Source organism: Halictus rubicundus, chromosome 5, assembly GCF_050948215.1.
Source record: "Halictus rubicundus isolate RS-2024b chromosome 5, iyHalRubi1_principal, whole genome shotgun sequence".
Lineage (NCBI taxonomy): Eukaryota > Metazoa > Arthropoda > Insecta > Hymenoptera > Halictidae > Halictus > Halictus rubicundus.
The window spans coordinates 4,054,921-4,073,624 of record NC_135153.1 but is presented as its reverse complement, the minus strand read 5'-3'; the positions used below and the strand labels follow the sequence as shown (position 1 = coordinate 4,073,624).

General features: G+C 42.4%; 1 protein-coding gene across 3 annotated transcripts in view; it reads left to right on the top strand.

Annotated features, from left to right (window-relative positions):
* The first annotated feature begins 11,265 nt into the window (after positions 1-11,265).
* Positions 11,266-18,704, top strand: part of LOC143353976 (protein groucho) — a 124,365-nt gene continuing 116,926 nt past the window's right edge. For all 3 annotated transcript variants that reach the window (XM_076787614.1, XM_076787613.1, XM_076787610.1), the window contains exon 1: positions 11,266-11,945. In XM_076787614.1, coding sequence (XP_076643729.1) covers positions 11,880-11,945 — 66 coding nt within the window. In that variant the 5' untranslated portion in view covers positions 11,266-11,879. The remainder of the gene's footprint in view (positions 11,946-18,704) is intronic.

Sequence of the window (18,704 nt, the reverse complement as noted above, 5' to 3'; positions counted from 1 at the left end):
TATCGGGAACGCGCGATTCGCGTTGCTGGCTGCAACGGGGAACGAGCACAGCCGCTTTGTTCCGCAGGAACGACTTCAGATAGGATTCTAATGACTTTTCATGCTCTCGGAGTACCCGGGAGCAGGTCCCGAAGATCCCCCGCAGCGCACCGTCGCGTCGCGACGCGAAAAGTTTCCCGTTCGAGCCAGCCCGAGCGATGCTCGTCCATCCGTGAGCGGTTGTGGCCGCCGATAAAACTTTTCGCCTGATCCATTGCCGCTTCGGCAATTAATTCTCGCGCGCGGCCGGCTGATATCAGCGCGCTCGTGTGTCCGTTATCAGGAAGCGTGGAAATAGTGACGGTCACTGGGAACACCGGATCACAGGCGTCATAGGTGTTTTCGCGGAAAATCATTTTTTGATCGTTTTACCAAACTGAAACCCACTCGCGGATACGCGCGCGCGTACATTTCACGGTGACCTGGCTTAATATTTTGATCCGAAATTGGATTCCGTTGTGATCCTGAGGACGATTGCGCGCGCGCAGTCGAACTGCATCGATGATAAATAGGAAAGATTACGCGTGCTGGCCTCTCCCGTTGTTCCGAATTCGTGAAATTTTTCACCGTGAAGCTAACGGGCAAGCACGACGTGATTTAAGACCTTGGCCATCTTGGAAGCGTACCACCTGACCATTCCAAGCGATCAATTATACAGTAACAGTTTACTGTTATAAGTAGACAGCGGTTCTATATGCAAAATACAAATTTTCTACCAGAATTGCAAGAAACTGAAGTGAAATAAAAATTTATTTTCCTTCTTAATATGTTTAACAGGTTGAAAATAATATAACAGTATGTTTAAATTCTTCTGATACACTGTTTCGTGTTACGCATATCCATTTTTGACATAAATGCAGAAAATCGGCTGTCTAGTTATAAGGCAACGCCGTTTTTCTTCGTTCGAATAATTCTATGGCCGACCATATCGAGTCCAAGATCGGTACAATTGTTAGATCTCGTGGCGTGGTCCCCGTCAGACCCAAGTCTTTGCCGGACCATATCGATTCCGTTTTAGCGTCAACTTCCTACCGACCCAGTAAACAATTTGCTTCGAATTTGGCACCAAAATTTTTCTCCAAATTCCTATCCATATGTTTCCGCATTAGGCTCGGTATTTGAGTGCAGTCTCCAGCCAAAATTCCATGCTAAATTGAAGCCAAACCTTGGTTTCGTTCAGCTTCGTTACAGAGGGCAGGTCGGTCGCACTAAGAGGGAACCTAACCTTGTTCTGAAAGTAAATATCGGGCTAAATCGGAGTATAACACATTTACACACATATTTTGTTTTTTATGACACATTTTTTTACGGCGCTTTGTCTTTCACGGCACAGGGCTTTAGAAACTTAAATAAAATACCTTTTTCAACCCTACAGGAAGATTTACTTCAATTTTTCTCGATATTTACTATTAGAACAAGGTTGCGTCCGCTCTTAGTGCGACGGACCTGCCCTCTATAACAAAGCTGAACGAAGCCAAGGTTTGCACTCAATTTGCGATCCATCTGTCCCCGAATTTCACTAGGAATTTGTCGACAAATTTTGGTGTCTAATTCATACAAAATGGGGTCCAAATTCTGCTCCAAGCAGGGTTTGGTACCAAATGGGCAAATCTTTTGGTCGCAAAGTGTGGTGCGAACATTGCGCTAAAGATTGAAACAGCATTGGCTAGATGGGGGTAAGCGGCTGGAGTCTTTTCTTCGATTCGACCCCGCGGTTACTCTTCATCTGTTCGAAACAAGCATGCCACCGCGAATCGGTCCTGGACCGCCACCGTATTCGCCGCTAATCAAATTTACCTGGCCATCGGTTTACACGTCCGATCGGTCCGCGTCGTCGATTAGTCAAATTGCTCGGATAAATACCGGCTCGATTAATCTTTCTCGAGCGCTCGCAGAGGCGACTGCCGAAATCGTATCGTTTCGTAGACCGACGCTGACAATGATCGGTTTATTTGCCGGTTAATGGTTGCCGGGGACAACGGGGCACCGATCGGTCACGAAAAGACGCCCGGTACCCGAAAAAAAGGATATCGCGGAGGCGAATCGGCCGGCGCGGCGCGGGAAGCTCGATCGACACGCGGAACGTTTTTCGCCGGATATCGAACGGACGTGTAGCCACCGCGCGGCGATTGATGGCCGAGCCAATTGGCAGCCAGGCACTTGGCAACAATGATGCAATTAACCAATAAACACGTTTTCCAGCGGGGCAACTATAGATACGTACATTCGCGAGCGACCACGTACACGTACACGGACCGGCTCGTTCAGGACACACGCATCCCGCCGCGAGAAGTCACGTTCCACGCTTCTCTACTCTCTAGCGTTGCACGATCGTCTGCCCTCCATGATCCCGTTTCCCTTGATCTTGCCGCGATCATACGGAAATCCACTTTCGCCAAAGTCAAGCTGACTGGGACCCTCGAACTATCGGAAGAGCCAGTGGCAGCTCAAGTCAAGTGGAGGCCCCAAGCGGTAAAAACTTTGGGGCCCTCAAACTCAAGTTGGAAATAGAAGTTGCAAGAAAACTCTCATAAACTTATTAACAAAAAAAAAAAAGGGGCCCCCAAGCGGCCGCTTAGTCCGCTCACCGTTAAATCCGCCACTGGGAAGAGCATACGAATACAGGGTGTATCTAGAGTCGCCAGATGAGGGGAGGGAGCACGAATCGAGGGGAAAAAGTTACCCTCTCTCTCTCTCTGCCAGTACCAGAAATGCGTCACGTGACCGGGCCGCGACTGAAGCGTGGGGAATAGCGCGGTAGAAGGGGAAACTAGTATTGACGATAAAAGTCCCAGAACTATCCCCACTGCCGCGGAGTATACCCCGTAACGGGTCGCGAAGCTCAAGACACCTCGATCGCCGATCGCGTGGATCAAAGAATAGTATCTCCTGGTCGATATATGTCCGTGGCTAGACCCGTGTTTTGGACATATATCAAACAAACACTGTATTTAGTAACTGAGTTGATTTATACCTCGGCTGTTATTGAAGATCAAATAAATTTGTACAAAGCAGTTTTGCATGGTTTAACAAACCTCATCCTCAATGGCACTCTTTTTTTTTTAATGCTACTCTATGGTCTCTGGGAGAGTTGACTGTGAGCAACGTTTGCATCATGCTAATAACATTAAGCTCGAGCATCTTGATGTTGCAAAGAAATAATTTAATTGTTCAAAAATCAGCATTTTATCCTGGAATTTCTGATGAACGATTCTGTAAGAAAAATATTTTATATATTTAAAAAGGTTCTAGTCCTCAAAGGACGAATTACTTAATTAATTCCTAGCATTATGATTTATTTTACATTCGCAGTGATTGGAATTTCTCTGTAGTTCATAATTTCCTAGAAAAAGAATATTTATGTCTATTGAATGCGTATATGCTCTTCAATGACATTAATCTCTTTCGCCACTATACTGTGGCTTCCGTGGAAAGCATCAGTTTAGGCGGTAAAGCCACTATAGTGGTTTTTGTGCCATCTGCAGCCAGGCACGCCGTCCTTGGGAGATAGAGTTGCGGACAAGCGCGCCGTACTAAGGGGTTAAGAAACAGCAGAATCGAATTTTCTATTTCGGTTTAAAGGAACTTAATGACATACGCATTTATTAGACTCTGGTCACAATCTTCGTCACGAGTCCGACTCGATGTTATACTGCAAAAAGAGGTTAATTACTTTGACCGTGCGGGGCTTTTAGAAATGGTAATTCGTCGGAAATGTTGTTGAGAGTTAGCACCTTTTAAGTACTCATTCATGCATCCCGTGTACACAAATTCACGTTTCCCGAAGACCGGTCGATGCTCACGAACGGTTAAAAAAATGGAGACATTTATATTTACGGAATTCAATTGGATCACGGCTGAAATTTAATTTTAACTGTTGATGTTTAATTAATTTATATGTTTCAACAGTAAAAATTACAATTAAAAGCGAAGGTCTGCTTTCGAGTCCAATTAACTGAAACAGTGCGCGACGGACATCGAAGACAGGAATCAGATGAAAGGTTACTACTTCCATAAATGTTTTTGCTGGCTAATGAAACATATTAAACCTGTGTCCGACTTTATTGAAATTTTTATTCTCCCGGCCTTTATTCAACGGCCGTCGTCACGTATGTACATACACGCGTGTATGCAGGTACTATACGCACGCCTGTAGACTTTTTTGTTTCGCACTTGTCGAACAGATCGTCGCGTTATTATTGCAAATCGCGTTGCTAATAAAAATCGGCAATTTAAATGACGTGTTCGTTGAGTAAACTGATCGGCTGTGATAAGAGTTATTGGATTCCAATTAAATCGAGATAGCGTTGTAGCATGAAATTTTATATAAAATTGCACGTGGAGCGGGAGATTATTGTAAAGTACAACTCTGTCCGCGGATTGATTCGTTTCGCATGAAATTGGGGCCGGGATAATGAAATATGGAACGATCTCCGGGGCGTGCATAAGAATTCAACGGAGACGAAAAAAGATATCGGTTTCTCGTAAACTACTAAGGGAATCAAAGTGTTATATTCTTTTTTTTTCTTTTTTTTCTTTTTTATTAGCAATCGCTGTGTTTACGTGCCGCGTTCGAGCGTACGCCCTTTTTTCAAGGTACGTGTCGCAACGTATAAACACGTCTCGTTCGATCGGTCCGGCGCGATCGCGGACGTGAGTCAGAAGTAAAGAGCTCGCCCCGGTGTACGTACGTGAGAAACGACTGTACGACGGTTTTCTTTCGGTAATCGATAGAGTTGCATGCTCCGGGTCATGCAATATGTCACCCGGTAATATCTTACATCATTCGATCGCCGCGCCGACGGAATTATTACGTACACCGGCGGGAATCGTTTTGATATTCGCCGATCAATTTCTGTCGGGGCATAACTGACCGAACAATAGAGCGATGTAAATAAATAGGCGGCCCGTAGGAATCCTGGCGGCATTAATAAACCGTGCGCCCATTGACAAACACGCGAGCGCGCGCGCTAAACAAACTATAAACATCGATGATCCTAAATATTCGTCATCGTCATTGATAAACGCCGGGGATCCGTCGCGACTGTTCAAATAAGCACAAAACAAGCACAGATGACGGCGCGCGATCGATTCGTCGCTCTCGTGAAGCGCGGGGAAAAAAAAGAGAAAAAAGACAAAAAGAAAAACTGGCACGATAGGATCGATCGTTGTCGGTGAAATTATGGAGTCCGGGAGTCCATCGTACGGTTTCTGGAAAATAGTTGCCCTCTCTCCCTTTGGAAAAATATGAGCCGTTAAAGTTTTCAGCAAATAAGATAAACGTGGGGGGGGGGAGAGGGTTGTTTGAGGAACGTCAGCCGTTCGTCACACTCGACTCTGTAAAATGCAGCGTTAACTTCGTATTGTTTGCGTCGGATAGCAACCGGTTTTTACGCGATTTACGTTACATTCCTGCACGATGGCACCCGGAGCGAGAGAGAGAGAGAGCGAGAGAGAGAAAGAGAGAAAAACGCGAATTATCTGCCGCTTGATGCTTCGACAGCAGCGTAATATTCGGCGAGGCGTCCTATTTTTGCGAGAGGCTTATCCGGTTAAACGCGTCGTCGATATGTCAGGAGATAGCGAGCAAGGAATTCGTATCGAGCGTTCTAGTTCGATGACAAGCGATGACGTGTTCCTTTCCAGCTTTCGCGGCTCGAATTTATGCGGCACCGATTTCCGCGTCATGTATTACAGCAAATCGTTTCGTGCTTTACGCGTCCCGGCCGAAAACCCGTGTCAGCTCACACTTAAACATTAGCACCCGAAACGGTAATTAATTCCCCGCGCATTAATTATACGGCCATCGCGAGGACGATTGCACGATTCTCCGTTACGAAACTCGAAGTATTATAAATAAAGTCCTTCGAAAGTTGCACATTTGTTACATTATGCAACGATTATCACGCTCTCTTGCTGTCCATAAAAGACCGCGTTAATGAATTCGTTCGGGGAGCCGTGCGAAACAGACTTTGGCAACAGAGTACTTTCGAAATTTTCATCGAATTTCATGTAGGCAGGTGGGTACGTTGATTGGATTTAATTTGTAGAAAAGTTCAGTTTAATGCGCGTCGACGTTGCGTTCCTGTTAAACATGCGGCGGAGTGTATGAACGCGAGGATAACAAATTTTGTTATTACCAGACTGCGGATTTCTAGATAAAATTAAATAATTGTCTCCGTTAATTGGAAGGCGCAGAAGCTGCACAGACAACTAATTGCTATTCTTGGGAATTATAATCGAATGAAAGTAATAGAACCGCGATTTTTAAATTCTTTAAATGTTTTCCCTGTTTTGCGTTTGATCTACTCATTTTTATCACGAACGCATTAAATCCGTAGGTCTAGTTATTACATTTACGAGTAAAAATATTGACACAACTATTATACTAGCTTTTAACTATATTAACTGTATTAAACGCGAGGAACAAATTGTTACGTCTAGAACAGACTGCAGTAGAACCTCGCTCGTTGCACAAATGGGGACCGAAAACGTTCGTTTGCAAGCTTCATAAAATATTAAACCGATCAAACCCTTGACGTACAAAGACGTCTCGGATACGTCAGGTATTGCTCACGCCATTCTACACATAAAAGTAAAATACTGTTTAATATTGGCAGTAAATATTGCCAATATGTAACACGTCTATCATCATCCCAGGAACGTATTTACATTTGGATGCACATTTTGACTGCCAAACACAGCAATTTATTCAGTACAATCAAAATGGAAATATTAAAATATGTGATACTGGTTGCGAATAGTACCTCCTTGCTTTTTCTAGATGCCAATCAAATTTCCCAGAATAAATATATTATCGTAAAAATTTATTTTCTAACCTGGACAAATAATCTCATCAGCCGTACACGGATGAACGTCAGTCAACGTGTAAAACAAATTAATTTTCAGTTTATTAATTTCCGATTTAGCACGCGAGTTTCATGCAATTTTTCAGAATTTTTTGCGGGCGATCAAAGTGTACATAAAAATTTGTCTAACGATTTAATTGTACCGACCAATATTAGACGGCCACAAAAATCCAGTTGCAAGAACACTCGAGCTTCGCGCTTTTGTGCAAATATCTTACACCTATTTTTTCCGCGATAAAAACTTTACGTACTGCACTTAATTCGATTGCTCGCAAAAAATTCTGGAAGATTGACGCGAAGGCCGCGGGGGTTAATTCGATAAAAAAAGAACTGGCTGTGTCGATACATTTATTCGCGACGGTGTACGTGAATAGCTGAAAATTTGTTCAATTCTTTTTTGCGTCGATCATAAATTAAAACTGTATGCAAGCCGAACGGGTCCGCTACGTCGAAACATTTTCCAATAATTACGCGAGACCGCGGTGTGCAACATTCGAAATGATTAAAACATCGTTTCTCCAGCCTGAGATAAAAAAAGAGGGGTGGGGAAGGGGAGGTGGAGGGGAATGCTTGAGAATTCTCAGCGTTACGATTTCCTTGAGCTGCGATCGCTAAACCGTGGCTGTTCGAGCTTGGCCACGGGTGTCATTAGCGAGCCTCCGTAATTTCTTCTTCCATTTGCCTGGCAGCCGCGAAATTTCGTGACGAACATACCTCGCGTGTCGCCGGTCATTAAAAAACCTCGCTCGCCGGCCAAACAAGTCTTCGTTCCACGGATCCCAGAAGCTGTCTGCACCCCGGTTCTTTCGTCTCTCGCTGAACAACAACGGCCAAGATCAAATGTCACCGAAGTGCAGCGAGGGTAAAGCGATAATAATTGTTTGCGGGGAGTTGAGGTGGAAAGGTCGCCGATGGCTAGCGCGTCCCATCCGAAAGGGGGATGTGTATGGATGGTAAACCGGTGTGCACGTGGAGAATATAACTATACGTAGATATACAGGCTTTAAGTATATGTACCCGGTTAGGCGGCAGGGAAAGAGGTTTCGGACAAGGGGGCGGGGGGGGGGGGGGGTTGATGAGGGGAAAAGAGGGGAGAGAAGAGGTCGCCCCAATATGTTGTCGAAGGAGCGAGGAGGGCAAGGGTACACGGAAAGCACCGGGTCGAGGATGAAACGGACGGTCCGCAGGAGATAGCGAGGACGAAAATGAGAGAAACTAAACAAGCGTGACAAGGATGACAGATGACCGAGGAGACTGAACTCCAATCCGAAAGATTCGTGTCGGCGAACAGAACGAAAGTAAACCGACCAAAAAGTGCTGGTTCGTGAGAGAAGATTGTAGGATTGTGGCGGAAGGACTCTGAACGGCAGGAGCCAGAAATAACAAGGAAATAGTCTACAGGGTGTGCAAAATGTCGAACGATTTTTCGGGGCTTGTCCCACGCATTGGCGTAATGAGCAGACTGCCGACTTTATGACATTCATGAAATATTATTATATCTAGACCTCCATTTAAAATAATAGTAATAAAAAGTAATCCCATGCATTCGGTACCGAGTAGACTGCGGTCTTTATGGCATTTACAGAATATTATTATATCTAGACCTTCCTTTAAATCTCCCTCCACCTAAAATACATTTATAGACATTTATAGAATATTAATTATATCTAGACCTCCCTTTAAACCTCCCTCCACTTAAAATAATAATAATAATAAAATAGAGTAGACTACGGACTTCATGACATTCACAGAATATTATTATATCTAGACTGCGAATCTTCCATGCATTTATGGCTTCCGAAAATTTTCGACAAATGCTGGAATATAAAATTCCTCAGAATTCAATATGATTTTTATTTATTTGAGATTTCTAAAGGCTACTACCACTGAAAATAAACAATATAAACAATATATAAACAGTATATATTGTAAACAAAATGGATAAAAATTTACACATTCTGTTATTTCTACAATTATTGAGATTGTAAGGACGTGTCCATGATGAATTATTCAACATATTTATTTCTTTGAATATATATACATATTTATAATAAACAAAATAGCTAAAAATTTACACATTCTATCATTTTTACAAAACAATGTAAAATAGTCACCGTAAGCCTAGTTTAACCAGTTTTTTATCGACTTTGCAACACAGCGAAATTCCTAAAAATTGTGATAAATCAATCGATGAAAACTTATATTGAAGAATCATACGCAGGTATGATTTTCTAAACAGTGTATCAGTTACTTGATCCATTGTTCTCGTACAGAGTGCTCCAAAGGAGGTTATACTGATTTAAAAATTTCTCACTCTTTTCAACGGCAACATAGTTAATACAAATTGGAGCAAATTAACCAGCATGTTAAAATTCTGAAGTTTATTTAATGGTAAAGAATCGGAGTACATTTTTTAACAATTTTATAAGAATTTCATATGAATTGTAACCGTATGCGGGTTCTTTTCTAAGTAAATTGTAACAATTTTTGTGGATTGGTTAAAAATGTAATGCTCTATGAAAATTTGAGTGCAGCCTACGAAAAATTTTCGGGTATACATGGGTATTATGTATAAAGGGAATTATGAATTTCTAAAATCTGCAACAAACTTTTCGGCCACCCTATAGAAGGACCCGATGGAAATCTTGCCTGGAACGACGTCCCTCAGGTATCGGTTCCCCGATTGGGCCTGAACGGCATAGGCAAGGTTTTCGTTTGCTTTCGTGGCAGGCAGTTTCACTATGGCAATTCGCAAGCAAAATTCCACGCGACTACAAACATTCCATAACACTTGAGTGTAAAGTTAATTACAAAAATGTCTCGTATTTTCAATGACATGATGTGTGTCGTTAAAAAATATCAATATATAATACAAAATAGAATATAATAATTCTATATAAATAGAATAATAGAATATAATAATAATCTAAATTACTTCAGATATTTTCTTATTTGAACAAAATGTAATAATAATTTTGTATATTACTCTATAATTACTTCCATGCCTGAGATCACTTTCGAAGTAATGTAATTTGAAATATTATTTCAAAAAACGCGTTGTTTGATTTTATAATTATTTGAGATTTATACAGACACCCTTCGATGCATCTTCCTCAGACGATTATTTCCTTTGTCTTTGAAATTAAAAAGATAACGATAGAACACATTATCTAGTGTCAATATTATTTCTGTTTTCAAATAACAGTATTGGAAATAACGACGCGAAATAAATTGTTTTCATTTCAAATCAAATTTTTCCAGGTCTGCGATACACCAGACCGTTATTTCACATCACAAAGATCTTTCATTCGAGATTCATTCACGGATATTCAATAAAAAAAAAAAAAATCTACTTATATTTAAAAAATTACACCGAGGATTACAAAGCGTGAAACAAATGACATCCGTTGAAGAAAAAAATCGATTAATCATCGAAAAAATGTCGGGTACGCGAACCGACTATATTTATTATAATATTTACGAGTGCTCGAGTGCAATATGTCGGCGCGGTCGTTAATGACTCGGCCGCCCGTCCGCCATTATCGGAACGCGAAATTTCGCGTAATCGTCCGAACGAAGGGATAATTATTTTAAAATCGTCCGGGGACCCCCGTCGCGCGGCGCGATTCAATTTAATAACAGATTGGAAGGAGTCGCGGCTCGTCGACGGCGACGGCGGCGTTCGTTATGAAGCGATCAAATTCGCGTGTAATAAAGAGGAAGGCGAACACGGGTTTCCCAGCGCGCGCGTTAGCGAATGCTCATCGTGTCCCGTAGTAATAATTTAATACTCGGCCGGCAACGCAGCTACAAACTCCGCCGCAAGATCTACCGCGCAAATCTCGTTTTTGCTCAAGTGGAAAAAGGAAGGAAAAGGACAGAGAGAGAGAGAGAGAGAGAGAGAGAGAGAGAGAGAGAGAGAGAGAGAGAGAGAGAGAGAGAGAGAGGCGGAGAAATGGTATGGTAGACAGACAGACAGTCAGACAGACAGACAGATAGAAGAAAAATGCAAAGCGGATCGCGACGAGAACGGATTCCCGGTCTCGCTGAAACGTATAAGCACTGCATAGTACCAGCTCGCATATACACGCGGCGCGGACGTAGAAGAGACGAACGAGCTAAGAGCCCGATCGTCGAAGGTGTGCGCCGGCAACGGGATAAAGCGAGAGGGAATGATCGCGACGGTGGTGGGGGTAACAGGGGAGACGAGCGCGCTCGAGCGGCGCCGTGAGGGCGACGAGGCCCGAGCGATCGAGCGAGGGGAGACCACGTGGTGTCGCGGCGAGCAGTGGGAGGGAGCGTAACTGGCGCGGACGCAGGGGAAGGGAGGTAACCGCTTCCCCTCAGCTCTGCGGTTGATTAGTTGATACCCGTCCGTTGCCGAGGGTAGATCGTTCGAGCTGCGTCCTCTCCTATGTGTGTGTCTCTACGCAGTGGATTCGTATCGTGTACGCCTCCATCGTGCTCCTGAACATCGTCGAGCGTTCTTATTATACTCGGTGTACCGTGCCTCGTTTTCTTCTACCTGTGTTCTCTATCTCGCTCGCCTTTTTTTCTTGTGCAAACGAGCCCACGAAACAGCGAGTGTGTTGGACGACTCTCGAGAGGAAGGAAAGTGACCAGTGTGCAAAAGTGGTGTGTGTGGCGTCGACTATACTCGGGTTTCTTGTGCTTTCCTTTTCTTTTTCTCTCCTTCTCTCTCTCTCTCTCTGTCTCTATCTCTTTCTTTCTATCTGTTTGTTCTTCGCTCGTCGGAACCCGCCCTACAACGATTTCGTTGTGTTGTTTTCTCTTGCCCGTTTTCGATTGTTCTTTCCTCGAGACCAGTGAATAATAGTGCGTACAGGCTATGACCTGGGATACCGTTGGATATACCTGAGGATAACGGAGGACATATCCATTACTCCTGACAGGACTTCGTCGTGACGGGAGGGAGCCAACATAACCTCTTCGAAGGACTCTGACGATAAGATGTACCCCAGTGCCGGTATAAACGCGGCGGCAGCTGTGGCTGTGGCAGCTGCGGCACGGCACCCGGTAAGTGGTTTTATTTCGTTTTCTCTCTGCTCGATCGTCTTTCTCACCCTGCCTCTCCCAAGCGTCCTTATTTTTCCTTTCTCTCTTTCTCTCTGCTACAGTCCTGTAAATGATGCTCGAGATTGGTTGAACATCGAACACGAATTTGTTGCTCGAACCAATTCGAACACGTTACCCCTCTGTTCGATCGGTTTGATAACCTCGTATATTCGTGACTCGAACTATTCGAATGAGTCGTCATATTCGGACGTTCTATAACTAGAAAGTACACCAAATATCTTATCTACCGGAACCCTATTAATTGGCTGTTCAATAATTGTGCTGTACCCAGAGAAAGCTTAAAAATCTTTTACACAACAATCCCCCAGACGAAATATTTTCGGTTACGAAAAATCTTCCGTCGCGGGTCTTGCAGAGTTCCACAAAGTATGGAATAATCGCCGGTAGATGATGCGGCCATTTTTTAGTTATCGATTTAAAACGAGATTCTTTTAACACTGTCCCGGGTGTAGATCATGCTTCGAATTTCGTGTCGTTACGAATTCATGTGCAGCACCCAGAATTAATAAAAATATTAGAAATATCGAACCAAATCAATTCAAAGTGTTATCGGTGAAGTACAGTCTTAACGAAAAATATTGTGCTTTTCGATGTAGGGACCCAATTACTGTGCCTATGTTACATATACTTATTTTTAAAGCATAAAGAATATTAAAAAAGTGATATGTAACATATATAAATTTAATATCTCTTTTTTTTAAATATTCATTATGTTTCAACACGTTAAGCGCTACGTCGGTCCCTGAGGACCGACACTAGGCTTTTCGTTTGTACAAACTTAACGTATTAAAATCGCTCAACTTTAAACGCGCATAAGTTTTGAACCAGTGAATTCCTCGCTTTAAAACTTCGATTTTTGGCATTTTCTCGCCAAGATGTACAGGATTATATATTACAAAGTTAAAAATTTCTGGGTTGTCAAGGTGAAGTTAAGCCATTGGCTCCGTTACCGGAAAACTTGGGGAAATTATAGTTTGAGAATGTACGAAATATATTTTGTACAGTAGAATTTGAGGTTAGAGCGGCTCCCGCTTCGGGCAGCTGATTCGATAAGTTTTTGCGTTAGAACAGGTTCTCCGGTATTTTGATGTTCGAATTTGTACATTGCTGCTCCGACGATCTGCGTGCACGCTTGACAGGAACGACTGGCACGGCCACCCGATGGAAATAAAAAATATCGAAAATGATCGACGGTATTGAGACATTTCCTGGCGAGAGAGTTTTTAGTTTCCCACAGTTTAATCGCGGTCGGCCGTATAATTCGATTCGACACGGCCGATACGAGCGAGTATACGGCGCTGTTGCGACACTTTAGAGTTTCTAAAGTGGCGAATTAGATTCAAACTCTCACCTTACAATAACGATTTCGGCTTTTCGTAAATATTCCAGTCTGTTTGGCGTACGCAATTCTAGATTTGCTGAATTTAGTACGAGGCTGCGATATTTGTTTCACGGGTTTTTGCAATAGATTGAGCCTCGAGGCTAAGCAAAGTAATTATTTGCGCTTCTAAGAATATATTTATTGTATACTTACAAGACTGCTGAACATTAAAGAGTCAGTATTTTACGTTTGACCTACTAAAATTATTAAATCAAGAAATAAATGTATTAGTGGCTTCTGGTTCTTGCAACAAACGCAGTAAAGATCCGCTGTCTAATATTTACTGTAGCAAAGATGATTCTTTAGTTCATGAATTTATGGCATTTAATTCAGGATTGTTTGTTTGCCATGCATAAGAAACGTTAAATTCCATCTGCTTGGCATAAATTTATGGTACAGATTTACATATTATAATTCTTCGAGTACAGGCAACATTCCAAATTGTTGTAAGGATTATAAGATGCTAGAATATGAAAAACAAAGTTTGATTGCTTGTTAGACATATTTTTTTTACGTTTTGTGATATACTTTGATTCTCTGCTTTTTTTAGCATGCTCAGTTTTAATGAAAACACAAGCGGAATAATTTCCAAGTTATTGCACAAACTTTTGGTGTTGATTGCTTTGGTAAAGTTTGTCGCGAACAGACTGCAAAGATTTATGCAGAATAAAACTGGCTTGCATTATTTGTAAAAAGCGAAAGAGAAATTGAAATTTCATTCTTGCTTCTATAATTTTAAGAAGCAAAAAGTAGCATAAATATTCTCCAGTTCTTTTAATTTTTCTAGTCTTTCAAGTTGTATACTCATTTTTATAATGAACATACAAAATTAAAGCGGCAAGCATCGTGAATTGTTTTTTCGTTTTAAAGTAAGCGAGGCTGCAACAAGTCCAAAAACAAACGACAGTTTATCAGATTTAGATTCGATTAAATTATGACAACACATTCATTTGCAATGCCCGTGGGTAATCACAAAGTCGACGAAAAACAAATTATTTCGGCAAGGTCACTAATATTTCATAATATTTTTATTGGACTGCGGATCTTTATGCAAAATAAAAAATATTTGCATTGGTTGCAAGACAGAGGAGTGAAATAAAAATTTCTTTCTTCTTTTAGTTGTTTTATTAAGTCAAAATCAAGACGCTGCTCATAAATCTTTTTAATATGTCCACTGCTTTAAATTGTGCTTACCCATTTTTGTTACAAATGCATGAAATCCGCAGTCTAATTGTTCTAGTATGGAATGGACGTAATATATTGTCGAATTCTTCGTGAAGTATAACACAGTAAAAAATGTTGCAATTTGGACTAAATTGACCATGAGCCAAGGAGAAGGGTAAGAGACCCAATTACTGTGCCTATATTAATTATACTTATTTTAAAAGCGTAATGAATATCAAAGCAGAGATTAAATTTTTTCATTAAAATCAGTTAATGTATATGTGATATATCTCTTTTTTAATATTCGTTATGTTTTAAAAATAAGTACAATTGATATAAGCACAGTAATTGTGTACCTTTCACTATGACTAATTTTACAAACAAATCTTTTTTGCGCACATGTTCAAGAGCGCCGTGCTTAAAGAGAACGCGAAAAGAAAAGAATATTTTTTGAAAGTTGAAAATCAGAACACCTGCTAAGTGGACCCGTTAACTGTACAATAATCAGAAACTTCCGTTTCGAAAGGGTTTAATCGGCACGCAACGAAGAATGCCGTTTCACAGGGAATCACGCGCGAGACAACACCGTTCATTTTTGTTTTCGATCGAACCGCTTATCAAGCACGTTTCTACTTATCGGGAAATTATACCCGTCGCTATATGTGGCTGTTTAACGTGCCCGGCTGCATCTCCGTTGTCAATAGCCGGCCATTACCGGTCTAAAGTAACCGTGAAAATATTCAGATCGGTTCGCAAGATATGATTAACGTTCATCGTCCGCGGCGTTTCACCGACATTGTCGAACGTTCGCGAAAGAGAGAGATAGAGCGATCGAGCTAGCGTGCATGTGTGTGTGTGTGTGTGTGTGTGTCGCGCTCGCGCACAATACAAACTCGACGAAATGAAATTCAACCTTCGCGCTACCAATTTAAATCGGGCACGGTCCCGTAAGAAATAAGGTTGCAAAAATTGCGCCTGGCAACCCGTCGTCGACCGATTCCTTTTTTTCTTTTTTCTTTTTTTTTTCACGTTTCTCCATCGCTATATTCCTTTTTTCCCCGCCCGATTCTCTCGATTTTCCTCGCAGTTCACCGCCTCGGGTATCGAATACGCATCCGCGCGCGGTGCCCTCGTGCTCGAAAATCCTTTCAATTGTGAGCGTACTTTCGATAAGTATCGCGTTCGTTGCAGTATACCGATCCCGGGCTCCTCTATCCATGCTAATTCGAGTTACCGATATCGACCGTCCAGTCGGCTGTAGAGCCTCCCGTCGGATAGATTCGTAGTCCATGGTCTCCCTCTTCTCTCTCTCTCTCCTCTTTCTCTTTTTTATGCGCGCGCGCGTGTGTGTGTATACGTGTGTGTTTTTTTATCATTGGCGTCACTCGAACGGAATAGAAAGGCAGACTTGGAAAGTACTGTCGGAGTTTTTTTTTCTTTCTTTCTTTTTTTTTTTTTTGTCGACGAGCTCGAACGGCAACGACGCGACGGCGAGTCGCGCGTACCCGCTGCCAGACGGACTCTCTTTCAGATCGTTAGTCGAACGAATCCCGGGGTCCCGTATTTATTTTCTCTCGATAGTTTACCCACGTTCCGCACTCCCTCCGCCGTCCCAACCCTCCCCTGGTGCTCCCCTTTTTTCGACCCTCCCGGATCCCAAACTCTCCCCTCCTCTCTTCTTCGCCGGAACACCACACGCGGCCCGAAACTTCATCACGGGCTAGCTATAGAGACCGTTCGCTTCGATCGTCGGCTGGAATATTCAATTTAATTGGACCGCCGGCTCGTGGGTCTTATTTAGACCCATATATCGCGTACGAACGCGCTCCTACGATTCACGGTTGATTTACAACGATAATGGTAATAATAACGGCTTCGTCGCGCCGTTTAACCCTCGACCGGCCCCGGTCATTTTGTACAGGGCGTTCAACGGATAACAGCACCAACCGTAGAGCGGCCGATTATACTTGGAAAAACAAAATGATACAGCTATGTGCCTGTATAAGCGAACCAGACGCGGTTTCGATTATACGCGGGGGATCTCTTTTTGAAAAATTTCATTCTTTTTTGTACGGTTATTTCTAACCGATTTAGCATATGCTTACAATTTTCTGTTCTTTAGGTAATACCAAAGAAATTTTCAGAATTGTACCAAGGGGAAATTTAAAAATCTTTTTTAACATCGGAATCCCTAACGAAATTGTTAGATTACGTTAATAGAGGTTGAATTATTCGTTCACGATTGAAATTGATATTCTTGAAGGATCTATTAAAAAATTCTTAGCCTTGAACCGCAGATTTATTGAAGTTGTGAAATGATCACCGGCGATCGTTTCACACCTACATGTTAACTAATCAAGTTCGCATATTATGAGCACACTGGTTACTCGATATATGTATTTCCAAAACACGAGTCTAGGCTTGATCCGTATATTGATGAATATGGAGTGAACAAAGTTTCTGATTAAATTCTAACAAACTCAAATAGAAATTTATTTGCTTAGTATGTTTAATTACCCGTTCATTTTTGTCGTAGACGCATAAAATTCGCCATCCAATTATAATTAAAAGAAACGTGAACGGTGCATGGTCCATTGAACTCGTCTTGACGGTGCGAATATAATTGAATATAGTAATAAATATTGCAGAATGAAAATGTACAGAAATGTATTTTGAAACAAGTTTATGTTCGTTAGTTTCTAATCGTTCGTCCTAGACCAACAATTTAGAGCAGGCGTGTCCAACAAGCGCTCTCGATAGCCCCAGGGGGCAACGCTTCGGAGCCAATGAAATTAGACAAAGAAATAGGAGATTGTCTATCTCGTTTCTCCGAGTAGGCGTGGTTTCGTAGCGTTTGATTTGGATGGGAAGAACAATTTGTGCCCGTATCAAATTATAAATAGGACATAATTGATTGAATTAACGCATTGCCGTTCCTGGAGACTCTCGTGATCGCACGGCGCACTATGACTAAATTGTCTTGACGAATTCAAACAAAATCCTTTTCTAGTTCAAGAACACTTATACTCGATTCTTCATGGACACGTTTGTGCTTCGCACCTTCCATAGGCACACAGGATCGTTTAAGTACAGGACTATTTTTTTTTACTGTTTTCGGTTTTCAAAAAATCTGCAAAAATTCTAGGATACATAGTCAAGTCTCTACCTTGATACTGTTATAAGTGTCGCTCGATCAAGACTTGTGTTCCCACTCGAAACTTCCCCTTCTACCGCGCTATTCCCTAAGCGGCCCGGTCACAAAGGTGTTACTGACAAAGGTGTTACTCCCCTCATCTGGCGACACTGACTGTTACTAATAAAGAATACAATTAAATTCGGAAAAAACGAGAGTCTCCCCTCCTTTCTCTTGGAAAGGATTTCGAAGTAAAATTTTCGCTCAGTCAGTGTGCCCACGGATGAAAAAATGGATTTCTCGGAAGGTCAAAAGCAGAATACATACCTGCCTAACAATCTGATACGAACTGTTTCTAACAATAAATATATCTCTCGTTGGGAGCGAGACGGTTTTGTCTATGTTTGTTCGACCGTCGGAAGGTAAACAATAGTTAACGAGAGGCCGCAAAAACACGGTATAAAAATTTACATCGTCGGATCCGTTTTATACCTGGTGTTTGGCGGGTGTGCAGCAACGTTTGCGGTAGACAGCGGCGAAGAAAAGGAGCGGAGGAACGGACGGAGGGCAAAAGCGTTCGTAAAAGGAGAGGGGAGGGGAGGGGAGGGGGTTGTCGACGGAATAATATTTGGCCGGCGAGCAAATTTTCATTCGGCCGTAAACAGGCCGCTAGCTGACGCGGAAAAGCTCGTCGGAACGACGAAAATAAATCCGTGGTACCCGTGACCGCCTCGCCGCTGCCGCCGGGCCAATATCCACGATTACATTACGTCTGTACTACGTGGCCGTTGTGTATAGATGACACACGTGGGTATCGACGATTACCGACCTAGCGAACGCAAGGAAAAGGAACGACCCGATCTGGTCTGGGTAGGAGGAGTAAATCCCGGATAAGGAGGGACGCGTCCCTCTGTCGCTCGGAATTACCTGGAACTGCTGGAACGCTTCCAATACTGTATTGAAAGTGGAACAGATTTCCTCACTTTGAAAGCTCGCCCCCGGTTTGCCTGATCCATTTTTA